The sequence below is a fragment of the Podarcis muralis genome, chromosome 17, assembly GCF_964188315.1.
Source record: "Podarcis muralis chromosome 17, rPodMur119.hap1.1, whole genome shotgun sequence".
NCBI classification, from domain to species: domain Eukaryota; kingdom Metazoa; phylum Chordata; class Lepidosauria; order Squamata; family Lacertidae; genus Podarcis; species Podarcis muralis.
The window spans coordinates 25,958,081-25,985,525 of NC_135671.1; the positions used below are offsets into that span (position 1 = coordinate 25,958,081).

Here is a 27,445-nt window from a genome sequence, read left to right on the forward strand (position 1 = left end):
AAAATTCTGATTCAGAACTTTTCAATTCAAAGCAATCTTTGTTGCTTTTTTCTTTCCTTTAACCCTAGAACTTGCAGTTATTGGTTACCGGTGTCTTACAAAGCCAAATTATTGGGAATAATTTTACAGGTGCTGGGAATGCTGCACAACAAAATATAAGTGAAGCAAACAGAAATACAAAGTTTTAGAACAAATTCTAAAACATTCTTACGTGTTAATGGGAGGGGAAATCTATGTTCTCCTCACTATATATTTTATTTTATTTTTAAAAATCTGTCCATATCAATTTTAAACTTATTAAGCATTAAAAGCCATTTCTTGCTATCTTCAGCACTGTACTTCTGACTTCCTTGAAGGCAACAATAAGTGTTAATGACATTTACCCCTTCTGATAAGAGTCATTCTCACTTCACTATTATTCCTTGTTATTGCATAGGACAGGCACTAGCAGTGCATTGAAAGATCAGTGCTGCGAGAGAAACAGCTCCCCTTGAGATGTCTTAGACTTCCAAGAAAAAGCACTAAATCAATGTATGCTAGAGAAACGGAAAGTCTGATTCTTTCAGGACCTTCACAGTTTTTAACTGTGGCCCTAAAATTTCAAGACTGCCTAAATCAGTGCCATTAGCATACCACAAATGAAAACTAGTCCCTTAATTTCAAAAATTCAGGTACATAGATGTCCAAATGAGATAAAAAACCCAAGCCCGCTCCAGTAATTAGAAAAGACCATGACAACATTTACTAAAGATTGGAAACGTCCCGTAGACTTTTTGCATGGAAAAGGAAAATAAATAAAGACATTTGGATTTGAGGAAGATGTTTGTTTATAGAAAGTGGTTTTGTTGAGTGATCTATTGGAGTGGATGGAGGAGTGTCTCCACCCCCATCATTCTGCCCGGACACTGAGGTCCAGCTCCAAGAGCCTTCTGGCAGTTCCCTCCCTGCAAGAAGGGAGGTTACAGGGAACCAGGCAGAGGGCCTTCTCGGTGGTGGCGCCTGCCCTGTGGAACACCCTCCCATCAGATGTCAAGGAGATAAAGAACAATCTTACTTTTAGAAGACATCTCAAGGCAGCCTTGTACAGGGTAGTTTTTAATGTTTGATGTTTTATCATGCTTTTAATATTCTGTTGGGAACCGCCCAGAATGGTTGGGGAAACCCAGTCACATGGGCAGGGTATAAGAAGTAATAATAATAATAATAATAATAATAATATGCTATAGTAATTGCAGTAATCAACCAGAGTCTTGAGCTTACCCACAGTCAAGTAAGTCTCACTGAAATCAGCAGGCGGTTGGTGGAAGGAGCATGGTCCCATGTTCAGTCTCTAAGCCAGGCATATGCAAACTTGGCCCTCCAGATGTTTTGGGACTACAACTCCCATGATCCCTGGCTAATAGGACCAGTGGTCAGGGATGATGGGAATTGTAGTCCCAAAACATCTGGAGGGCCGAGTTTGCCTATGCCTGCCCTAAGCATCTCTAGTTAGGACAGATAAAGACTACCGTCTAAAATCCTGAATTGCTGTGTGTAGTCAGTATAGACCAGGTGGGCAGGGTATAAATAATAAAATTGTTGTTGTTGTTGTTGTTCATATAAAGTGGACAGAGGATGAATCAGAAGTTCTTTAGTTGCTGAACTTTATCTTTTCTTCTTTCTCTTTTAAGCTCTTTTCTATTTATTTATTTCTTTCTCTTTCTTTCTTTCTTTCTTTCTTTCTTTCTTTCTTTCTTTGTCTTTCTCTCTCTCTTTTTCTCTATGTTTTTATCTTATTTAGATTAATGTTGGATTAAAAAGAAGATATTTGAGAATAAATTGGGCATTTTTCTTTATAAACTCTAATAAAATTTATTTTAAAAAGCAAGGAAAAGATCATGACACTGAAAGGTTCAGAAATAACATGTGGTTGAATGGGTAATGGAATGACCCTTTCACTTATTCAGGTGCAGAGAGTTTCACATGGCAAGGCTTCCATACAAAGGCTGTTTGTGTTGGCTTTATGTTTCACCTCCCACCTATACAATACTGAATGAGATATTTCCTTTAGAGTATGTCCAGATGGCAACTTTCCATAAGGCACCCACTCATATGCTGTAAAAGGCAAGTAAGGAGCCATGGGGTGAATGTAAGAAGTGAGCTTACAGCAGTCCCATGAAAGTCCCTGTTGGCCAGCATATGACCAAAGTCTAGATCAGGGGTAGTCAACTTTTTTTATACCTACCGCCCACTAATGCATTTTTCTTGATGGTAAAATTTTTCTTATCGCCCGCCAGTGCTCAATGGAAGGAGGATTCAGCTTGTGCTGTAGAACCCTCTACTGCCCACCTAGAATCCTGAAACGCCCACTAATAGACGGTAGGGACCAGGTGGACAACCCCTGGTCTAGATGATGTCTGCTGTACCTGTGAGATTTTAGAGATCAGAAAGAGTACAGTGGTATCTTGGTTTATAACCATAATCTGTTCCGGAGGTCCGTTAGTAAACCAAAGCAGGTTGTAACCCAAGGCACGCTTTCGCCAATGGAGCCTCCAAAAATGTTTTGTTCGTAATCCAAAAAAAAAAGGGGGGGGTTGTAATCCCAAAAGAGTTTGCAAACCAGGACACGCACTTCCGGGTTTGATGTGTTTGTTATCCAAACTGTATGCAAACCATACAGTCTGTAGACCCAAATCCACCAAATGGCAGTCAACTAGGCATGCCCTTACTGGAGACCAGTGACTCTCATAAATGACTTTACTGAGCATGCCCAAGAGAACAGAGAAGTCTTCACTGCTGACACCCATGGGTGCTGTTTGACAAGTTCAGCCTGAAGAAAAGCATCAGGGTTCCACTCTGAAACTTTGTGTAGAATCAGGCTCCCTTCCAAATAAGTTTTATGATTGAATATTTATTTGGGTTTTTTTAAATATATATATATATATATTTATAAAAGCCACAAATGTTTAAGCAAATTGTATTAAGCTTGATCTTATTTAAATGTTTGAAATCAACTTATAGACCCCTTTTTACATTAAACCTGACATTCTGTTTGCCTTGATGGCCTTGATCACTAGAATAGCAAAGGGCAGTATGATAAAATACTCCTTGTTATGTTCTGTGGGTTTGTGATTTTTTTAATAACAGCTGCTGCAAAATAAATACAGACCATGAACTCCAGTCCTGGCACGTAAACAGCTTTACAATGTGGTTTTTATGAAGGAAGCACACATGGTTGCGGCTTCGCTTGGAGAGGCTTTCAGTGTCTGTGCCCCAGTAATTCTACCCCACTGTGTTAGGGCTCATCTTTCACACCTTCCCAAAGGAAGCTAAACAGAGGCCTATTAGGTGCATTCCACCATCAAAACAGGAAGAGGAGTGCATAGCTTAGCTTTGCACTCATGACAGAATGAATGCTCTGGAGCCTGTGCCAGTCTCCAGCGTGGTTTACACACCTCTGTTGCTGACACCACACTTTGTCGGTATCAGTTGCGCTTCAATGTGCAGCCAATCTGCGTTAAGCCCTCTCTTCCGGGATCGCCAGGACTGGAGTTATGCTCTCTCCTCCTAAACCACAATGTGTAGCCAAGAACAAACCTTGGCTACAGATAAGTGTTCAACACGAGAGAGCTAACCAAGATCTTGGGATCCTTGGCTTAACTGCTGTGCCACACTGAGGACCGAGAGGAGAAAGTGGCTGCAGTCTCTTTGCTGGAAGCCAGCACATTCATGCTAAGCCAATGCCATGGTTTAGCTTAGCATTATATGTGAATGTCTGCAAGATCGGCAGCAGGAGGGATATCATGCCTTCATGGCTTGTTTGTGGGCTTCCAGGCAACATATGGCTAAGAAAAAAGATTCTAGACAGAATGGCTCCATGGCAGATCCAAGAGTGCCGTTCTCCTCTTTCTCGGCTGCTATGAAATGTTGATTCATGCTTTCACTGTTGTTACCTTTGACAGAAATGTTAGGTTGATTGAAAATGCAAATGCACAATTAATAGCATTAATTAACCTTCATTGTGGATACAAAGTTTATATTGCTGCAATATTGCACACAGGCATATATTACATTTATTAAGGGGACAAATGGGTTTAAATATGAGCTAATAAAAGCTTTGCTGTATTCTGTGAGAGTTCAACACACCTCAACTGGTGATACTCTGCTACCCAAGTTATGTACATATGCATAAAATTACAGGAACCAAGTAATAGGCATGCTTGCCTAGGTTCCTTACCATATCTCATTGCCCAGCAACACAGTCTACAGCCAACTGGTAACCAAGTCAATATGTTTGGTAAGACTCGTAACAGCTGTTCTAACTTGCCTAGATAATTATTCTCCTACAACCCAGCAAATATTCAGTACACTGTTGTCAAGCATAATAATCACAGCAAAGCCTTGAAGGCTATGGTGTGATTGAACTTTAGCCAGATAAAGTGACCTTTAACCTAATGGCGTGTTATAGGGCTTTACAGCATTCAACTATGTGGCTCGCAGTGTAGCTGTTAACAATCCTGTATATATAGGGGCCTAAACTACACATGGTGCTAAATGTGTCATTGGCAATCATACCTGTGGTTTGTTTATTTAATATAGTGAGGGCAGGAGGGGGATTTTCCAGAGATCACAGTGTGCAGGAAGGGGAAGTTTAACCCTACCTTCCACAGCTGCAATACAGGGGAATCACCCCCATACTGCAGTTAGAGAAGGGAGAAAAGGGTTCCGACTGGAGCCAATGGGAAGTTTTCTTCTGTTGCTCATTGAAGCAGAGGGAGGGAATGATTTCCCCCAAAATCATGGCTGGGAAAGAAAGGGTTAAACCTCCCCTCCCCATGCAATGAGGTCCCTATAGAAAATTGGGTACATGTAAACTAAACAAAAGCCACCAATGCGATTGTTTGGAAATGCATTTAGCATCACCTATAGTTAGGTTGTAAGGGATGCGGGTGGCACTTTGGGTTAAACCACAGAGGCCAGGACTTGCCGATCAGAAGGTCAGCGGTTCAAATCCCTGTGATGGGGTGAGCTCCCGTTGCTCAGTCCCTGCTCCTGCCAACCTAGCAGTTCGAAAGCACGTCAAAGTGCAAGTAGATAAATAGGTACTGCTCTGGTGGGAAGGTAAACAGCATTTCCGTGTGCTGCTCTGGTTCGCCAGAAGCGGCTTAGTCCTGCTGGCCACATGACCCGGAAGCTGTACGCCGGCTCCCTCGGCCAATAAAGTGAGATGAGCGCCACAACCCCAGAGACGGTCATGACTGGACCTAATGGTCAGGGGTCCCTTTACCTTTACCTTATAGTTAGGTTGTAGGTGTTTTGGATTCCACAGTAAAGATGTGAGAGCTGCTTAGCTGTGCATCTATCCCACAGTGCAGCTGTAACTTTTTAAAACTCATCGAAACATGGGTAGGGCCCAAGGTTGGTGGTGGTGGACATGCATTGCCTGTACAAGGTCCCAGATTCAGTCCCTTGAATTCCTCCAGGTAGATCTGAGAAAGATTGCCACCTGAAACCCTGGAGAGCCACTGATGCTCAATGTAAACAATACTGAGCTAGCTAGACCAATATAATTCAGCAGACGACAGCTTCCTCAGTGAGGAAGTGTAAAGAGGACGGAAAGTGCCTCACACACCTCACGCTCCATCCCGTCTCAGGGTCCCTTCCAATTCTATGATTCTAAGTCTAGCTTGAGCAATTAGCCTCTCCCAGATCATGACTTTAAGAACAGCAGAAGAAGCTGGGTAGGGAGAAGAGGAGTTCAGGGATGTTAAAAAAATAATTTTATAAGTTGTGTGTCTTTGTTTCTCAATTTGATCCTTTTACATGGTTTTTGTATGTATTGTGGTAGTTTATGCATTGTGACCTGCAGTTATTTTTTTCATTGATAATAGTTTAATAATTATTTATTGTAATTGTTAAGAGCGATTTTCTGTTTAATTATTATTTGCTGACGTTTTGAGAGTTAATTCTATAGTGCACTATTATATTCTAATAGATTGTTGAATATTATATTATTTTATTTGATATACAGTGGACCCTCTGGATACGGATTTAATTCGTTCCGGGGGTTAGTGCGCACCTTGAAAAATCCGTAACTAGAGGCGCCACTTCTGCGCACGCCACAGCGCGATAGAGCACTTCTGCACATATGTGCAATGTGCAGAGCACTTCTGCACATGCGCAAGCAGCGAAACCTGGAAAAATACTTCCAGGTTTGCCACTTTCGCAACCCAAACATTATGTATCCAGAGAGGTACGTAACCTGAGGGTCCACTGTAGGCCATTCCATTTTAAAGTTATGTCTTCTTATGGCTTTCTGCATTGGATCAGATTATTATAAGGTGTGTGTTCTAGAGGAGATGGACTTGCAGCAGAAAATGGTCTTGGGCAATGGTACCTGCTCACCTCTAAACCTTGGTTTATTACCCCTCTTAAGGCTCCCAAACTATTTGAATTCCTTAACTTCTTCAGCTCATAGATATGCCTTTGTAAAGGCAAGATTCAACACATTCCCATCGAACGTGCTGAGAAATAGATTCTCCAATGGACAGATATCGCTCTTATGTGATTGTAATTGTGGGGCACCGGAATCGTTGCATCACATAATTTTTTATTGTGCTTTTCACTCATCGGCCAGGAGCAAGTTCCTTGCTCAATATCTAAAGGGAATTGCCGATGATACGAATGAAGCCAAACTGAGATATCTATTAAATGATGATGACCCCCTAAGATCACTCACGGTTGCCAGATTCTTGATCAGCGTCCTATCCCTAAAGAAGAGAAACAGACTCCTGTGCGGCTCGGAAAATCCCTTTAAACCATGATCTATGTTTTAGGATGTAACTAGGTGATATCACCACTGATGTCTTCTATTAATTTATGAGCAGAGGGTGATGTTTATGTTACAAATTTATTGTAATGTATGGTGTTGGTCTTTTGTTTTTGTTCTGCTTTGGTTCTTGTCTGTTTTTTGTAAGTTTTGACGGTTTTAAATTTGGAGGTTCAAGTACATTATGTTGGTATGGGAAACTGTCGTGTGACGGGCCAATGGCTGTAATAAAGATCAATCCAATCCAAGGTGTGTGTTCTTTGTTGTATATTTTGTTGCTGCAAACTGCCTTGTGTATAGTAATACAGAAAGGCGGAATACACATTAACAGTGAAATGGAAAGGAAAGGCCTAACTTGCTTTAAGCAAGCTTCCTATGTTCCTAAAGTAAATTGTCAGGGTTCTGACCACCTGATTGTCAATCCTAATCATAGTTAGGTACCACCTGAATGGCAAAGACCTATAGGTGACAACCATATCCATATATCATGTTATATTATAGTTTGTTTCTGTGCCAACTTTTGGGCACAACTCAAACAATATAGTGCAATTTAATACAGAAATATCTCAAAAACCAAATACTTCCATCCCCTTGCTGGAGGATAGGGGAAGAAGGATCCCAAACAGGAGGATAGGGGAAGAAGGATCCCAAACAGGAGAAAGAGCAGTAGCAAGGATCCTGGGTGGTGTTGGTGAGAAAGCATGGAACCCATTCTTAAAAAGGTTTAGTGCTGGAGATGTGTCTTTGCTGTTTATGATGCAACAGAACTAACAGTCTGCAACAAGTTATGCTGCAGATCAGTCCTGCAGATATACAGTCATTCCAACAGGTAATTAAAAAGCAGGCATTGGCCTCTTTCTGCAACACTTACTCACTACAATGAGACGCCCCTCCCCCCCATTTATCATGAAGAAGTTACAGAATCTAGTCTTTGAAAATTGTGGGGTTTTTAAAGTGATTTTCGCTCTTGAAAATAAATGCATTTTAAGCTCTACATAGAAAACTAGTCCGCTTAGGATACTAGCCTTTTTACTCACCTTTTATTATTCAGACCCCAGGAATTTACACTTAAGTGCATAAGCACACATGGCATCGTTTAAGTGAGAAATGTACATCTGTGTTCACAAGGCAAAGGCCTCAATCTAAAGCATATGTATGTGAAGGCACATATCCACATTTTCAGAGAAGAGGGAAAATCAATGATAATCTTTACATAGGATTTTTAAAAATTACATTTAAAGCACCCGTAATCATTTAACCCTTAAAAGCAAATTTATAACACTTTAACAACTTATTCTAATATATTTGCGATGCTTTATATGGTAGTCTCAGTTTGTCCAAAGCTTGAGGACAGAGTGAAAACAGGAAAGGAAAAGATTATTAGAATCTATCTAACATTTAGTCTTCACTATTGTTGGCATCCACATAAATTTCTTCCAGAGTAGGTAGGCAAAGCAAAACAAAACACTGAAATAGGGAACAGGCTCGTTTGTCACAAGATGTATAGTACCTGTATATTGTGCCTCATATTTCAGGTTCTAGAAATTATAGAAACTTACCCTTTCTTTTAAAAAAACCACACAAATGAAATCTGGGGATTTGGGGATTGTGGTTCATAGGAGAGTTGGACTGTCCTCCATTCCCCAATCGAAGCTGGCACCGTGATGTATAAGATTCTACTGATTTCAATTGAAATGATAACTTATGCTGCCTTGGAACGTGAAAGATGGAACTGTTCCACAAGTCATAACTACTATGGTATAAATCCAACATGAAATATTGAAGATTGTTTGTACACAACAAATGAATGTGCTGCTTCCACTGATCAAAAGGATGTCATATGGGGTAGGAAGTCCCTTTTTACCTGTTCCCATAGGAGCCAACTCCTAGGGGCCATGGGGGCTTTGGCCCCCGTGATAAAATATTTGAGGGGGCCAGGCCCCCCAAAGTTGATGGGCATTCCCATTCAAATGGTGTGTATGCACTGTGTCATGAGATCGATTGTGCGGGGTGAGGCTTACTTGCGCCCCCACAATGTTTTATTCAAGTTGGCACTCCTGCCTGTTCCAAAGGGAAATGTCCCTATGTATTTCAAGCATGTTACTATGTACATGCACTGGAGTTGTGGGTCTTCCTCTGGGTCTCCAGGGAGCCGGTGCATCTTGGCTCTAGCATACAAGCACATAAATGCCAACACATGGACACAAAATGCCAGTTCGTCTCTGTTTTCCATCTACCCTGAGTGGTCTAGCTGAATACAAACTTGATTGCGGCTGCTTTCTTTTTACAAAACTTCCTAATGCTTAGCAGCATGTTCAATCTCACAACCGATCTGGTTGCAACTCAGACACATCCTGCAACATTTACCAACGAATAGAAGTAGGCACACACAGCAAGGAGAAGAGACTTCGTCAATGTATGATGTGGAGGCAGGTATGCTTCAGGTAGCAATGGCTGGCAGAACATGGAGTATTACAAATACCCAAGAGTCTGTGTAATATGAAATGCATTCAGATCAGAAACCTCCACCAACCCTGGTCATAATGAAGTTTGCATTAAGGTATTCAAAGCTGCAGTGCTAAGCATTTTTACCAGTGAGTAAGCCACACTATGTGGACTTACCTCTGAGTAAAAAGGCACTGGATGGCATTGCAAGAGTGACTGCAGGTGCACACTGCCAGCTGAATGCTGTCACTTCTGTGTTCAGCTGGCAGCAGTCCTTGCAACATTAGGAGTTGTCACATCCCTCCCACCTGCCTTTAAAAGAACAACCAGCAGCTGAATACATCTGAGACAGCTCCACATGATTGTTTAAACACAGGATTCTTTCTATCTTTCTTTTTTCCAATCACAGAAGGCTTGCTGGAGATTATTCTCTCTTCACTACACTTTAGGCTGCTATCAAATACACACTTACCTGGAAGTAAGCCCCACTGAACTCAGTGGGCTTATTTCTGTACAGACATTTTAAGGAATCCACGGCATAATGATACTGATATGTGTTAATTGTAAAGAGTGTTAACACAGGGTTGCCATATTTCAGAAAGTAAAAACCAGGACACCCTGAAAGTTGTTGAGCGATTTTTCAATTGACTCATCTAAGGTCCAGGACAAAGCGCCATCTTTCAGAAATTTCCCCCGGATGTCAATTCCACCTTTGAAATCCCTGTGAAAATCCCAGGAAAATCTGGATGTATGGCAGCCCTAGTTAGCAACTTGCGGAGTGGAAATCTGGTGGTTTTCAATTTAGGCCATAGAGAACAATGGTGGGACTTTAAACCTTGGCTGGATTCCTGTATAAGGGCTTTCCATACCACCATATGAACAAATACCACTAGGAACAAACTACTCGGAATACCTTTTCAGCACCACTAACCACACTGAAATTTTACATAAAGCCTACATATTCTAATAGAATACAATTAATACACTTTGGACATTCATTTGTATTAATCTTCCAGACCCTAAACCATAGCTGATGAACATGGGATGTGCGTACAGTCAAGAGGGCTAATTCATGTGAGCTAAAGATAATTTAATTTAAACTCTCATTTTTCTCATTCTTTAATAATGTTTATTTCAAGCTCAGTCTATGAGAGCTACATGTCTTCCTTGATTATTATAGGAATATGGAGATCCTTGAGGGTCTATAAAACATTTGCGAGTCATCGGCTGCTTCAGGACTGTTGCTGTTTTATGGGTGGGATTCAGTCACACACCAACAAACTCAGGTTGCACAATTAAAGTGGATTTGGCACACTTGCACAACAAGCCTGTGAGTAAGGAAAGAGAATTTCTGTGCTATGTGGTGAGAAAATGCACTGAAAAAGAGTGGAGTGGCGTTTGTTTGTCTCGACATTGCATGACCTCACCAAAAACCAAATCAGAATCAATGCTCAATAAGCTGTGGATATTGTATAAACTTTGTACAAACAAACAGGGATGGATAAACAGGTAATCTGGAAGTAACTGTATGCTCTTCCCCACCCCAGCATTCCTGCTATGCTGTAAAGATATACAATATGAATGTTATTGGGTACTTCTCCATAGCAGTAAGATTGGTCAAAACTTTCAATAGCGAGACTTCCCCTTCCCTCCCATCTCTGTTGCACACGGCATAATGAATTCATCCCACACTGCAAATAAGTGGCAATGCTAAGAGGTTGCGATTTTTAGTTCAGGAGTCATCATTCGCCCATGCACTAGGTTGGTTCCTACCTGAAGGATGTAACCCCGAACGTAGTCCCGAAGTGTCCAGCCCAAACCATGCAGGATGTGCAACACTTCTTCCTGTTTCAAGACGCTGAAGAGTCGGTCCAGCAATATCTTCAGTCTCACCGGAACGGCCTGAGTCCCGTAGAGCATTAGGCTGCTGATGTCAAACACTACATTGGATTGTACAATCTCCACTTGAGTTGGGTGGTACAGATGCTGCGTGCTAAGCTTGTCCAAAGCTAGGAGGGAAGAAGACAGAGAGTTGAGGAGAATCTAGCACATAAGCACAGTGTGAATTTCTACACAGAGGCCTCAGTGGGAGTTATTGCTAAACAAAAAAAGGAGTGGGGAGAGAACCTGAAGGCAAGGTGGATAAACACATATTATTTGGATGTGGTACCATCATGGATTTCAAATCCCTGCTAGTATATGCAATGTATACAGTGGACCCTGCGGATATGAACTTAATTCGTTCCGGGGGTCCTTACGTACCCCGAAAAGTCCGCAACATGAGGTGCCGCTTCTGTGCATGTGCATGGCATGATAGAGCGCTTCTGCAAATGCATGCATGGTGAAACCTGGAAGTATACACTTCTGGGTTTGCTGCGTTCGCAACCCAAAAGTTACGTTACCCAAAAGTAACATAACCTGAGGGCCCACTGTATATTTTAAACTGAATTTCTTGCGACCTCCTTTGAAAACACTTTTATGGCTCAATACCTCAATTATTAAAAGAGGAAGAACAGATGAAACATACTTCAACAACAGTGGCATTCACTAAGGAACTGTCACGAGCAATAGAATTTAATAGTATGGATTAACTTTTAATCGCTTAAACAAAATTTAGCTTACCATCTTGCCTGAAAGACAATTTTGTCATGCATAGGTGCAAATTCAATTGCACACCTATGCAACAACACTTTCCTAAAATCATGCCCTCTTGCTTCCTTCTCTCCTTTTCTCCATGAACTCCAAAAGCAGCCTAACCTTCTGACAGACCCACTTTTTGTCATATGAGCATAAGTACTAAATAACCAGACTTAACACAACTTCCTATATGCAGTCCATGAAGGAACCTATGTAACCTATGGGTTAGAAAAATGCCCAGAAGTTCTAGTTTTGAATTGTTCAGTTTAATTCTAGAAGACAGAAAACCAGAGATTGCAGCATTAGTCCCAAAAGTTTGCACAACAGCCTAGAAAATACGTCAGTTGTTCTTACCTCCTGGGTCAGTGTAGACCATTTATCTCACTTTTAAATTACTAAGTCTTCAATTTTTGTTTTTCCTTTTCCTTTATTTTATTTTCCTTTATTTTATCATTACTAGTATTTGTTGTATTAAATAGAGTACAGTGGATTTTAATATATATCAACATCTCTATACTAAAAATGGAGGGGATCAACCCATTCCTGGTCTGCATCGATTTTTCAATGTGCTAATTCATTATTTACTTATTAGTTAAATTTACGTCTTGCCCTTCCTCCAAAAGGATCCCAGGGTGGCAGGTCCATTCTGTACTGTTTCTGCATTAATCTGATATATTTGTACAAAATTTTGATGCATGCAATTGGACAACGTTTTGTTAGAAAACATAGACCTCTTTTGGAAGCAAAATCTGAAGGATGGTACTGCGAACTGGATCACTTTGCTATAAATACTGTAAAGGTGCAATTCTCCTCCATCCCTTCTTCTTTACCTAGAGCAGGAATCCACCAGCACTCAAGGCATTTTACCATGCAGTTAACGCAGCAAAATCGATAGGGCTGAACTCTTCACACAAACGAAATACTTGTGGCATCCTTGTTCTTTGCTATACTGAATGACTACCATGCATAATGACCACCTGCCACAATCTAGCTCTACAGGAAATATTGCTGGAGTAGACAGGGGAGAGGACCGTGACAAATGCCATTTCAGAGCACATATGGCCCCCATTACAACTAGTGTTCCCTCACAACTTTGAAGTTCATTTAATAAGAAAGAGGACTCATTAATGCCTCATTATGTAAAATGCAGTGAACTTGCTCTATGGTGCTATACACGCACAGAGAGGGAGAGAGAATGGAATTTTGTCAGCCTTTAAAATAATGTTGTAGGGGGTCCTCTACCTCCTCCTGCAGTTTGGTATCTTCTTTGCTTGTGGTCACTGGAGAGTTCATGTACTCTTGATAAATTGCTTTCTTCCATCCACAGCGTAAATGCCCTTATCATTTCCCTGCTGGCTTCATTCAGCACATCTGCCCTGAGGGACACTTTGTCAAAGAGTTCTGGTTTCCTCGTACTTCATTTCTTGCTGCTGATTTGTCTGATCTTTCCTATTCTAGCAGTTTAGTCAGCCTTGAATAAATAGGTTTTTAAAAATTAATTTAAAGTTCGCAAAAGATAAGGGATTGTTAAGCTCGGGGATTGAAGTCCTCTGTCTCTCCGCAAAGCATTCGCACTGCAGAAGTATGAAGGGCGGCGTTCTGCCAAATACACTCAAAAATATTATTTTTTGAATTCAAATTTACAAGCCAGCCAGAGAGAGCGACATATTTTCTATATAATCACTAATGGTGGCATTGCTGCAATATATAGATGTATTTCAATGCAAGAACAGCACACATTTGTAAACTTGACTACTAGATGAAAAAAAGCCTTTCAGATATAACATTCCCAGCTTTCCAAGTATGGTGAGGTGTGTGTGTGTGTGTTTGCTGTGGGTTCTTGCACTCCCACCCCAGCCAAATTTCCATTGTCTTTCATCACAATTTGCTAGCTAATGCTGTGCCTTCCAGATTCTACAGACTACAACTTTCCATCAGCCCCAGGGCCAGCCTGGCTAATTGTCAAGGACGATGAGAGATGTAATCTGGTACATCTGAAGGGTACCATGTTGACCACTCCTGTAATAGCATTATACCTGCACTAGTGGCAATTAATGCTTATCAGATTAGGGTTTGAAAATCCACTTCCAATAGTAGTTTCAAACACAGTTTACATAAGCAATCCCACTTAAAATTAACCACAGTTGGCACTGACGAAGACAGAGAGATTAAGGCACTCTACAGAAGGGAGAATGGATCCATGTAGGAAGGCGGAGATAGACTGAGCTGTCTACCATGTGCCCAATTGCTTGTCCAAAGGCATTACAAATGCACCAAGCCTTAATCCAGGCTTCCTCAAACTCAGCCCTCCAGATGTTTTGAGACTACAATTCCCATCATCCCTGACCACTGGTCCTGCTAGCTAGGGATCATGGGAGTTGTAGGCCAAAAACATCTGGAGGGCCGAGGTTGAGGAAGCCTGCCTTAATCAGTAATGGAAAATGCTTAAAGGCCTTGGTGCTGGGGGAAATTCCTTGAGCACCTCTTTAGGCTTATTCTTTTTCTTGAGCTTATTTTTCATTTTATTTTTCTTTAAAGTCAAGAGGTTGCATTTGTATAACCACAAGCCTGAGGTGTGACTTGGGGAAAGGTGAAGATTTGTTAAGGATCTTGGATCCCCCTCAGAAAAGGAAATTTTAGAGCTGTTCGAAGTATGAAGTACGCAATCATCCGAATATACAGAGTAGCAAAGGGGATATAACTGCTGTTGTGTGGCATTACACAGAGAGAGAGCTATTTAGAATTAGGACATATACTTTGACAGCTTAACCTTGGCTTGCATTTTTTCAAAGGAAACTGACAAAGTCACCTCAAGCCCACTATGGTTATGAGAGAGCTCCAATAGAGATGCAGTCTATATTTAACTGTTTTTATATATGGGGACATAGAGACAGAGAGTGTGTGTGTGCTTGCTAGTGTTTAAAATTGTTTTCAAACTTATTATTTTTATTTTTATTGTTGAAACCCACCCTAGGACCTTATGGTAAAGGAATATAATAAATAGATTAGAACAGGGATACACATGATCTATTTTAAATGCAGTGATCCTATTCCTGTCTATTCAGAAGCAAGTTCCATTGTATTCAATGGGGGTCACTCTCAGGCAAGTGTGGTTAGGATTGCAGACTAAGGAAAAATTTCTAACTATTGCTAACAGCTGGTTCAAACATTATGTAGGAACTTGCTTTCATGCAGTAAGTTAAAGAGGCGCCACTTCCTGGTGTTTTGTTTCTGTGACTATGTTGATTCTACAGAATAGATTCTGTTGTGATTTTATTATGTTTATTATGCACTTTGATGGCACCAATAGAGTGAACAGTGGTATATAAATCTTCTAATAAATGAAAAATATACAATTTATGGGGGGGGGGGATGAGAACCATTCCTCTTAAAAAGCTGGGAATATGTTAAATCATTCTTCTGTGATCTACTCTAAACCCACAGGGTAACACAAGAGTTTGATGCCAGTTCCTTTAGTTCTTCATGCAGAAGTGAACACATGGTATCTCAAAAGTGGAAATGGCAATGAATGTGCTATCTGGCCGATGTGCTAAGCTGCTGGTCTTTCGGGGCTGCCTGTCTATCCCACAGAGTCCACAACGCCGAAATGTGGCAGCACCAGCCATGAAGTCCTCCACATTAATGAATCTGCCGTCTAATCACAGAGAACTGTGCTTGCCTTTTCCAAAGGAACTATTCACATTTCCCACTTTGAGGTCAAGTGCAATCTGGGAGCACATGAGACTGGCATGTCCCAAATTTCAAAGGTAGCCAGGTCACCACCTGAAGTGTCAGCAAACTTTTTTTAAAAAAGGGGGGGGGGAGAAAAAAGAAACCCTCAACCGGCATGTATTAAAAAGGTAAGTCCAATCCCACCTAAACATTTTTCGATTTTGTCCCACTCCCAAAGATTAATCAAATATTTGGGGGTAACCCTCCAAAAGTACCCAATATTGCAGGGACAAATTGATCCAGCTGGGATCAATAGAAGGCAATAAGTGGGATAAACCTGCAAACAACAAACTTTTATTTGATGTTGCTAGTGACCTTTCCTTACTTGTGAGTGAACGGTAAAGAACAATTCTATGCCACAGGGAAGGGCATTGCTAGTTAATACAGAACCATATCAAATTCTATGTGGAATCTCAATTTTAATTCTGCTCCCAACTAATTATATAAAAGCTGCACTACAGCAGCACGAAAAGGCTGTTGTGTGCAAGCAGCCACTATCCATAAAGTATCAGATCATCGAGAAATCCTAAATATTTGATTCCTGCAGCAAAACAGACTATGAACCTCGCCATTCCTCACCTTTCAGTGCAATGTCTTGTGAATTTTTTATTTTCTGTTCATTCTCTGCATTTCCTTCCTTTCTCACATTCTTCAGTTTGTTCTCCTCATTCCTCTGGAACACACCCTACTCCAAACCAAGCTTGCTAGCCCCCTCTTTTCCTTGGCCTATAAGACATCTAGGTCATTTGTCGTCCCTTTTGACTCCTCCTCATCCACCCCCATCTGCCCCAAAGCATTCCAGTCAGGAGGTAGCCATGTGGCATTAGGGCATAGCCTCACCACCAAATCCATGAATGCAGTATAATTAATGATGGTGTCAGAATGCTGGGTGGTGGTTGCTCGTGAGTAACCAGCCAGGACTCCGACCTGTCTTTTACAGGTTTTATTGTGCAAACTATTTACAGTGCAGATACACAAGGTTCATGTCCGTCTTAGTCACTTGCAGCGTCCGGGAGTGGCCCCTTCTGGCTTCTCCCCTAACGTAAGAACTTAGACACCCCAAATCTCTGCCTCCCTTCTTTGCGTTTCACCCCTCTGCGCAAGCTTGGCGACGGAAGTGGCGTGCGTCTCTCCTGGCCAGCGGGGCTAGGTGAGACGCTTGGGCTCTCAGCAGCATCTTCAAGCCCTCTCCTCGCTTGGCTGGCCCCTTCCCTCTCTTCTCCACTGGAGGTGTGGCTTTTCCCCTCGCTGGAAGAGGAACTGCTCCTTAGAAGCATCAGAGGCTCCCTGTATCACAACGGCATTCCGATGGCAGTCCTCGGACAGATGGGATAATGTATTCATGCCTGATTTGGAATGAGGCCAACATTGTAAATGAAAAGTGGAGAATACTCGCAGGAGGGAGATCCCTGCATTCTCTTGCAACTGCCACCCCAAATTCCAAATCCATTTACTTTGTGGCTGTTGCGTGGCACCGCTGGGGGTGTAGGTCTCTCTCTCTCTTAGCATTGTCCACTGAGATGACAGGGACAGAGACCATTGCCTTCTCAGTACCTCAAATGCTACTATAGCAGAGAACACTGTTTGGGTCCTAGAGATGGGCAGTGACCAGGGTGGATAAAAATCAATGATTTATTTTTATTTTAAAATAATTAAAAAATCAGATTTTTTTATTTAAATCGGATTTTTTAATAAAAATTTAATAGATTTTTTTTTTTGAATTTAAATTGGATTTTTAAAATAAAATGCTTTTGGAGGAAAAATCTTTCTAAATATAGTTTTCTATTTAAGTTGCATTATAGTCCAAAGGCTATTCATCAGGAAATAGGGATTTGTTGTAAGTTTTTAATGCTTGCTAAAACTCAGTCTAAGGTGTGTTTTTTAACCATTTAACAAACATGGGAACATATGCTATAATGTTATTGTTTTAGTTAAATAAATTGTTATTAAGGAAATGATTATTTTCCTTCTTCCAATTAAGTACAGCAGAAAAGTTGTCCAAATATAAACAGTTAACTTCTTAAATCTTACAATAATTTCATAATTACCTGTCTGTGTATTTCTAATAGCATAACCAAATCAGTAATTTTTGAGATAACTGTAAAAACTACCCTGAAAATTTATTATTCCAAAAATGAAACCTTCATCTGGTTGTAAACATTAAGCTTATACCAGCAAGAAGGAGTCTTTCTGTAAAAAAATAAATGATTTAAATCAAGCCTTACTGACCAGTGATTTAAATCGTGATTTAAATCAATTTGATTTAAATCAATTTGATTTAAATCAAATCCACCCTGGCAGTGACTTCAAATCATTGGCTGTGTGACTAAATCCCCCAGAGCAGTGACTTGAAGCAGCACTTCAAAGCACTGTGCAAGCCCTGCTTTGTGCTTTGAAGTCCCTGGCGATCATCACCAAATGTCATTGTGATGTCGAGAGATTGACAGACGGGCAGTTCTGCCCATCTATCACAATCTGGCCCATGACAAGTAGGGGAGATAAAAGATCTGGCTGGTTACTCAGATCCGATTCTCCACCCTTGCTCTAGGGCAGAGCTTTCCCGACTTTTCATGTTGGTGACACACTTTTTAGACATGAATCATTTTGTGACACAGTAATTCAGTTTTACTAGCAAACTGGAGGTTAAACTAACCCATTTTCATCCCCGGGATGAGTGCAGGGAGAGTTTGCATGACAAACCTACACACTGCAGCCGGCACACTAATATGTTGTGATACACAGTTTGGAAAGCTCTGCTCTAGGACATCAGATAATTTTAGCACCATTCCAGGAAAGATTGAGAAATGTAAGTTTTCTAGGCACCTGATGTCTATGTCCACCCCAGAAAAACTAAACTAAACTAAACAAACAAACAAACAAACAAACAAACAAACAAACAAACAAACAAACCCGCATACTACAATAGCCAGTGATGCCAGGTGCAAAAAAATTCAAAAATGGAAACTGTTCCTTTGCTTTGTTCTCTGGAGGAATTTATTTTCCATTTTATGAGTAAAATGCCAACTGCAAACACAGTACTACACAAGTGGGTCACTTTCAAAGTTTGTACCTTTGTTTTTCAAATACAAGCAAAATAAACAGGCTAAATTAATTTTCCAACGGGGCACAAAGTCAAAATACTTGCGCCAATACAAAAAATGAATATTTTGTGTAGTGTTAATAAATGGAACAAACTGCTTAAATTCTCAAGTGAATATAACAAGCCAGAAGGGCTTGCTAAAGCTATCCATTACACCTGATATTCTACAGAGTATTATTTGTTTTTGGAGACTGGTTTGGGTTAAAGTAAGCTACCACACAATATAGAGCACCAGACAAATATACTTTACAATATTCTAAAGTTTAAATGCATGGTTTTGTGATTTTCTGATAAATACACCGATAAATCCCCAAACCCACTTGATTCAGTAGCTATCACAATATTAAAGGTGAGGGGAAAACACTTCTTTTTCAGCAGATGGCTCTATGGCATTGCCTCACTGTCATAATCTCTAGATACTCATGAAGGTGTTTAGTGAGATTATGACCCAGATGAAGCTGGCTAGCTCTATATGATAACAAGAGAGAGCATATATTTGAGCTTAAGGCTCTTTCCCAGTATTATTGCTCTACAGCAGGGGTCAGCAAACTTTTCCAGCAGGGGGCCGGTCTACTGTCCCTCAGACCTTGTAGGGGGCTGGACTATATTTTTGGGGGGGAAATATGAACGAATTCCTATGCCCCACAAATAACCCAGAGATGCATTTTAAATAAAAGGGCACATTCTACTCATGTAAAAACACGCTGATTTCTGGACCGTCCACGGGCTGGATTTAGAAGGCGATTGGGCCAGGCCTTAGTCTGCCCACCCATGCGCTACAGCGCAGCTTCACACCCTTGTGAAACCTGATAAACTTTAAGAGTTAAAGAGTTAACAGCAAAAGTAGCTCTAGTTATTGGAAACTGACTCTGGCAACCCTGTCTGAATTCTCGAGTCAAGCTCATTATGTTATGTGCTTAGTGCTCCAAGAACACACTGGACCCAAATTCTTTCACGGGTGCAGTAGTAAAATAGTCTCAAAACAAAAGAAGATTCATATGTTTTGTTTTCTTCTGCCGCAAGACAGGTGATTGTGAGAAGCTGCTTTAGGAGATGGCTAATGGAAGTAGACTTAAAGCAGTGTTCTGCAACCTAGTGCCCTCTAGACTCCCATCAGTGCCAGTCAGCATGGCCACCAGTCAGGGATTATGGAAGTTGCAGTCCATCAGCATCGGTCTGAGGAAGCTGCCCTGACAGTACTCAGTACTTCTTGAAATCTAACTTTATAATTAACTGTCAAAATATTGAGTCAAACAATTTATGGTACTTTTGTACAAAGCATGAACACACAAATGGGAACAGGGTTTTAATGTCCCTTTGAAAAAGTAACCTACACATGCCTCTGCCAAGTAATATTGATAAAGATAATGAGCAAGCTCCCACAGATTGTAAAGAAACTGCACATATGATGATTCATGCCATAAAGGCGACCTTTGGAGTCAAATTCAAACTAACAGATTAGTCTACAACATGCATTCAATATGCAACGCCAAAACTAACTTGGCACCGTTGGACCACTAAGTTATTACGTAGCACACCAATTTTTTACATTGCATTTTTTCCCCAACTGAAAGGGGGGAAGGAGCTGTTTTTCGATTTATATTTTATTAGGGTTTTGAGACCCAGTACAATTCAAAGGAAATTAAATACACACTGTGCATTAAAATAATGGCAAGCGGTTTGTTCAATTCATCAAGTGCCAGAAAGTGCAAAGCTAGATTCTTATTTCATCTATTACTTAGCCAGTTAAGCTTAGATGTAGCTATGCAAGACCTCTTACTGACCCACAACTTCTGCCACATTGGGGGAGTCTAGGGTGCCTCAGCTGAATGTGTGTTTAATTACTACACACATGCACTATCCTACCCTTTAATAGAGATGTGGTTCTGGACGCCAGAACTATTGGATGCTATCATAAAAGAAAACGTAGTGATTGAGGTATACATGACAAAACCTGGAGGGCTTTGGTTTTAAACTAAATGTGATTACTTCTAAGAAGCACTTATACTGATGTCTAAGCTCACTTACTTTACACACGGAGTAGTTACTATTAAAAATAGTTAAATGTGACTAGCTACTAAATATACAAATGACTTTGCTTCAAAATGAATGAGTGGGGAAATGACCTGTATTGATAAGACCACTATACTTATTATAAAGGTTACTTTTAGAATATAGCAGGTGTGTTATCTGTTCATTTAATCTTGTTTAATCAAGTTTAATCTCGAATACAATCAAGATCAAACATTTAACCTTCGCTGATAATCTTTCTGCTAACCCAATTCTCTTTCCTTTCCTGAAATGTGAAGCTATGTCTCTGGCTAATGCTCTAGGGTATAGAAGAGGGAACATTTTATATTTCTTTCCATTTCAAAAACTCTCCAAGTGGCACAAGTCATGTTTAAGTAGGAACCTATAATCTTGGCAAGCTCTAGCACTCAGGAGATGGACATTCAATGACCGCCATCCTTGGAAAAAATGCTTAAGCTACCTGCTAATTGTGCCCTTCTAAATGGCCTCCATCCTTAAGCAGGGAGTGATGGCTTAATGTACTATTATCTAGAGAAGGAAATAAAAGTTCTCAGAAGCAAGGAATTATCCCCACCAGCCCTTCAGGTCAAACAGTAAAGAACTAGAGTTCAAATGTTTCAGATGAATATCCTGCAAGAGTTGAAACAACAAATACGAAACTGCAACCTTTGAGTATTTCCATTTATCTTCTTTTCTCTCCACCAATTTAAAACTTCTGCAAGGTGGAGAAAAGTAACTAAAAATGTACAGAATCGAAGAATTAGCACAAGACAACTGTGGTGGGATGATGAGCTGCTTGTGCGTAAAATGCAAGTCCCTCAGAGTTTGATCAGGTTTTCAAACCTCTGCCTGTGACGGAGCCCCTCCGGCATGGCTGCGTCAATCGCTAGTAGCATCCGAAAGTGGTTGCTTTCGGAAACGTTTCCAACATAAAAGCTCTTTCACGGAAACACGTCTTCTGGACTCTCTGCGTGACAGTTTCCGGCGAGGCGTGGGTGTCCCTATAGGAGGTCCTGAGACCTCTCCACTGTTTTCGCTGGAAACGTCTCTGAGCCACCCCTCCGACTCACTTTCCCTGGAAGTTCCTGCTCGCCCCCTACTGGTTCCCTCTTCAGCTGCTCCGTCTCTTTCAACCTGAGGGAGCCTTTGCACCTCCTGTCCTTCCGATGGCAGTTCCCTGACATCCACCTCCCCTCCAGGGCCCCCTTCACCCCCTCCCGTCTCCTCCCCTCCGGGCTGGGAGGAAGTAAAACCCCTGAAAGAACCTTCCTCCTCGTCCGAAGTTTCGAACACTTCCCTCCACCTGCTACTGTCCCTCGTCTCTCGATACTCCTCGTCTTCGGAGTCTATTCCCTCTTCCAACTCCGACTCCGTGAATCCTTCCATTTCCTGTTCCTCGTCGGTGGTGCCGAAGTACTCCCTCCTAAACCTTTCTACCGGCTGTGGTTTCCTAGGGAATCTTTGGTGGAACGTTTCTGTTAAAACCTCGTCATTGACCTCCCCTGCAGTCACCCAGGTGTTTTCTGACTCCGGTTCCCCTTCCCACGCCACCAAATACTCTACCTGATTTCCCTTCCACCTGGAATCGAGGATTTCCGCTACATGGTTGCTGCGTTCCCTCTCTTCCAAGGCTGGTCCCCTGACGTGCTCCCCTTCACGTCCCCCCCTGTATGGTGACAGTAACGACCTGTGGAACACTGGGTGCAATTTCATGTGGTTGGGTAACCGGAGTTTGAAAGCCACCGGGTTGACCTGCTGAATGACCTCAAAGGGTCCCAATCTTCTGGGCCTCAATTTCTTACAACCCCCTTTGAACGGCAACCCTTGGGTTGACAGCCACACTTGATCCCCCACCCTTATGGTTTCACCTTCCCTTCTGTTCTTGTCTGCCTGCTTCTTATATTGTGCCTTGGCCCTTTCTAAGTTGAGCTGGAGCTGATGATGGATCGCTTCCATCTCTTCTACAAAATGTTCAGCCGCTGGAACGCTCCATCTCTCCCCTCCCTCCCCTGGAAATGCCCTGGGGTGACACCCGTAATTGGCCAAAAAGGGGCTCATCCCTGTGGACACATTCTCCGCATTATTGTAGGCAAATTCTGCCAGCGCCAACTTTTCGACCCAATCGTTCTCTCTGTCATTGACATAACACCTCAGATATTGTTGAAGAATGCCATTTGCTCTTTCCGCCTGCCCGTTGGTTTCAGGGTGCCGGGCCGTTGAAAAATTGACTTCCACGTGCAGCAAGCTCATGAGCTTCCTCCAGAACCTGGAAGTAAATTGTTTGCCGCGGTCTGAGATCACCCTCAAGGGAGCCCCGTGCAACCTAAAGATGTGTTCTACAAACAACTTCGCTGTTTCTTCCGCTGTGACTGCATGTGAGCATGCTACAAAGTGGCACATCTTTGTTAACAGGTCTACTACTACCATGATGGCTGTTTTCCCCTTGGACTTCGGCAGATCCGTCATAAAATCTATTGATACCGCTTCCCAAGGCCGTTCTGGTGTGGGTAATGGTTCTAATAACCCTGCCGGCGCCCGTCTTTCCCCTTTGGCTCGCTGACATTGGTCACACCCTCTTACATACTCCCTTACCTCTTCCCTCACCTTGGGCCACCAGAATTCCCTGGTAACCAACCACATGGTCTTGTGTTGCCCAAAATGTCCCGCCGTGGGGCTATCGTGCAACTGCTTGAGTACTCTCCCCCTCAATTCACCTTCGGGTATATACAGTGCCCCTTTGTAATACAATGCCCCATTTCTTTCCTCAAAACCTTCGGGGCTCTCGCCCTCCCCCCTGAGTCCTCTGAGCTTATCCTGGGCATATTCATCATTTTCCGTTTCCTCTACCAGTTCTCGTTGCCCCACCAGCGCCGCCCCACACACCCAGCGGTCCTCAGGGATGACATGTCTCTCTTCAATCGCCCCCTCCCCCTCCCAATACTCTGGTTTGCGTGAGAGAGCGTCCGCCCTGACGTTTTCTGGACCTGGCACATAACAAATTTCAAAGTTGAATTTAGAGAATTCCTGTGCCCATCTCACTTGTCGTTGGTTGAGCACTCGAGCTGTTCTCCAATACTCTAAATTCTTGTGGTCGGTGCACACTTGCACCTTGTGTTGTGCCCCAATTAATAAATGTCTCCACCTCCGGAACGCTTCGTGAATGGCAAGTAGTTCCCTGTCATACACCGTGTAGTTCCTCTCGGATTTATTCAGCTTCCGCGAGAAGAAGGCACACGGTCTCCACTCTGACATACTCCTCCCCGGTTGAAGAAGTACCGCCCCTACCGCCCGGTCGGACGCATCGGTTTCCACTCTCATGGGTTTTCGTAAATCCACATGCAGAAGTTGTTCTTCCGAGGCGAAAGCCCTTTTCAGTTCTTCAAATGCTCGCTCCGCCTCCGCCGTCCAAACAAATTTCTTCTTGCTGCTGAGGCAGTCGGTGATGGGCGCCGTCAAGTGGGCAAAGTTCTTGATGAACTTCCGATAAAAGTTCCCAAACCCCAAGAATCTTTGCACCTCCTTCTTGGTCTTCGGTGTCTTCCATTCCAGTACCGCTTGGACCTTGCCTGGATCCATGGCCAATCCCTTGTCTGACAAGCGGTACCCCAGGAATTCCACCTCCTTGGTATGAAACTGGCACTTCTCCAGTTTCACCCACAGCTGGTTGGCTTGCAGCCTGCCCAACACTTCTCGAACGTCCCTCACATGCTGCTCCTCATCCTCCGAATACACCAACACGTCGTCTAAAAAGGCCACACAGTTCTTGTAGAGCAAAGGCCCCAGAACGTGGTTAATAAACGCTTGAAAGCACGCGGAGCCTCCTTGTAGACCGAAGGGCATAACGAGGTATTCAAAGGCTCCCAAAGGGGTGAACATGGTGGTCTTCCATTCATCTCCCTTCCTTATGCGTATCAGATTGTACGCCCCCCGCAGGTCCAGCTTTGTAAAAATCTTTCCCTTCCTTACCCTGGTCAAAATGTCATCAATTCGGGGCATAGGGAAAGCCAGGGGTTCCGACACTGCATTCAAGGCCCTGAAGTCACACACAAGTCTCGGCTTATCTGTGTTTTTTTTGTCCACAAAAAACACTGGGCTGCCCCCCACCGCTCGGGACTCTCTGATGAAACCTCGCTTCAGGTTTTTGTCAATGAACTCCCTCAGCTCCTGCATCTCCCTGTCGGACATGGCGTACAGCTTGCCCACTGGGAGTTGGGCCCCAGGGAGTAGGTTGATTTGACAGTCAAAGGGTCTATGCGGCGGCAGTTTGTCTGCTTCCCTTTCGCTGAATACGTTGCTCAGATCTGCGTATTGCGGGGGCACCTTCCCTCTGCCCATTACTTCCATCCCGGCTAGGGTGACTCTGTCTCCGCCCTGAACCTTCCCCTGCTTGCAGTGTTCTAGGCAATGCGCTGACCCAAAGGAGACCACCCTCTGATGCCAGCCCACTAGCGGATCGTGTAGCGCCAGCCAGCTCATCCCCAAAATGATGGGAGCTCCTCCCAAGGTGGCCACATTAAACGCTATCCGTTCGGTGTGCCTTGCCACCCTCATTATCATCGGGACAGTCTGTTGGCTAACTTCTCCTCCCAACAGCTCTCTGCCATCAATCGTGGTCACCTGCAAGGGATTACTTAAAGGGATGGTCTGTATCTGGTGCTCAGCTGCAAACTCCTTACTCATAAAATTACAGGAGCTGCCTGAATCCAAAAGCGCCTTGACCTGTAGGGGGTGTCCATTTGGCAGCTCTAGTGACACTTCTATCACTAAAGCAGGTCTGGGTGGTTCTGGCGTGGGCACTTTCACTGCTCTTTGGCCTGGCTGCTGTGCCCCGACGGTGGCAGCCAGGCGTTGGCTTTTACTTGCTCCTTGTTTTCCTCCTCCCTTTCCCCCACAGCTCCTGCCATCCCTTGCCATTCCTTTCTTTGTGGGCAGACTCTGGCAAAGTGCCCTGGCTGTTGGCAGAGGTAACATTTCTTGGCGCTCTTTCCCTCCTTCTTCCGCCCTTCACTGGGATTTGAAACTGCGCGCGCCCGCGCTGTTCCAACTTCCATCGGCTCTGCCGGCGGGAAAGGTGGCTCTGGAATGTCCGGAATGCGCAGTTCCCTCCAACGTTCTCCTTTCCCTTCCCGCCTTTCCAAAGCTCTCGCTTCCTGGCGCGCTCCTATGGACAGCGCGGATTTGGTCAGCTGATCCATAGACTCCGCCCTTGGCCCCCGGGAAAGTTCATCTTTAACGGCCGAAGAAAGCCCCTCTTCAAAAAGCATTTGGATGGGTTCCGCCGATAGGTCCCACCCCAATTTATGAATCAGCATAGTAAACTCAGTCCAGTACTCACGGACAGATCGGCTCCCCTGTTTGCAAGCCATTAACTGCCTTCGTACCACCCCCTGCTCAATGTCACTGGAAAACATCAGGTCCATGGCACGAAAAAACTTCCTCGTGTCCTTTAGTATCTCATTATTCACTGCCATCAGGGGTCGAACCCAATCCTTCGCCCCCCCTTCGAGATGGCCAATTACAAAAGCCACTCGCGATTCCTCGTCGGGGAAGTCATCATACTGCAGGTTGAGAGCGTATTGCATCTCAGTTCTAAAGGCATGATAGTTTCTGGGATCTCCCCCGAATTTCTGCACCAATCCTGGCACCTTTCTGGCTATCGAGGTGGTTTTCTCCTTTCCCTTTTCTGCATCCTGAGCCCTCCTCTCCTCAAGCCTCGCCGTTTGCATGGCCAGCTGGATCTCCAACGCCCTGTACCTTTCTTCCAGGCTTGGACCTCCTCCAGCTGCTCCTGCTCCTCCGGTTCCGGCTGGGTCGCTCATGATGCCGCTGCTTGCACAAGCTGGCTTTCAGGGACTTTCGGATTGCTGTGGTGGGATGATGAGCTGCTTGTGCGTAAAATGCAAGTCCCTCAGAGTTTGATCAGGTTTTCAAACCTCTGCCTGTGACGGAGCCCCTCCGGCATGGCTGCGTCAATCGCTAGTAGCATCCGAAAGTGGTTGCTTTCGGAAACGTTTCCAACATAAAAGCTCTTTCACGGAAACACGTCTTCTGGACTCTCTGCGTGACAGTTTCCGGCGAGGCGTGGGTGTCCCTATAGGAGGTCCTGAGACCTCTCCACTGTTTTCGCTGGAAACGTCTCTGAGCCACCCCTCCGACTCACTTTCCCTGGAAGTTCCTGCTCGCCCCCTACTGGTTCCCTCTTCAGCTGCTCCGTCTCTTTCAACCTGAGGGAGCCTTTGCACCTCCTGTCCTTCCGATGGCAGTTCCCTGACAACAACAAATCATTTTTGTCTTGACTCTGTTTAGAGAAGTTTTTAATGACTGGTGTTTTAATGTATTTTTAATCTTTTTGTTGGAAGCTGCCCAGAGTGGCTGGGGAAATCCAGCCAGATGGGAGGGGTATAAATAAATAAATTAGTAGTAGTAGTAGTAGTAGTAGTAGTAGTAGTAGTAGTAGTAGTAGTAAGTCCAGATTAACCTTTCCAGATTCATTTAGGATGCAATCTTCTAATTTGCAACTTCAATGTACTTAGTAAAAGTATTTAAATACATTTTAAAAATTAAATCAACAATGGGTTGGCTCAGATAATATGCTAGACCATTGTTCAATTTAACATTATAATGAGGTTGGGCAAGCCTTGGTTGGGTTTGTGCAATTTGCCTTCAGCACGGCCACAATGAGTTCAGAAACT

The 27,445-nt window shown here is 43.1% G+C and overlaps 1 protein-coding gene across 7 annotated transcripts in view; it reads right to left on the minus strand.

The window, feature by feature from the left end:
- BNC2 (basonuclin zinc finger protein 2) overlaps nucleotides 1-27,445 on the minus strand; it is a 404,961-nt gene that overhangs the window by 102,103 nt on the left and 275,413 nt on the right. For all 7 annotated transcript variants that reach the window (XM_028712351.2, XM_028712350.2, XM_077921545.1 and 4 more), the window contains one exon: nucleotides 11,027-11,262. In XM_028712351.2, the coding sequence (XP_028568184.1) occupies nucleotides 11,027-11,262 (236 nt within the window). The remainder of the gene's footprint in view (nucleotides 1-11,026; nucleotides 11,263-27,445) is intronic.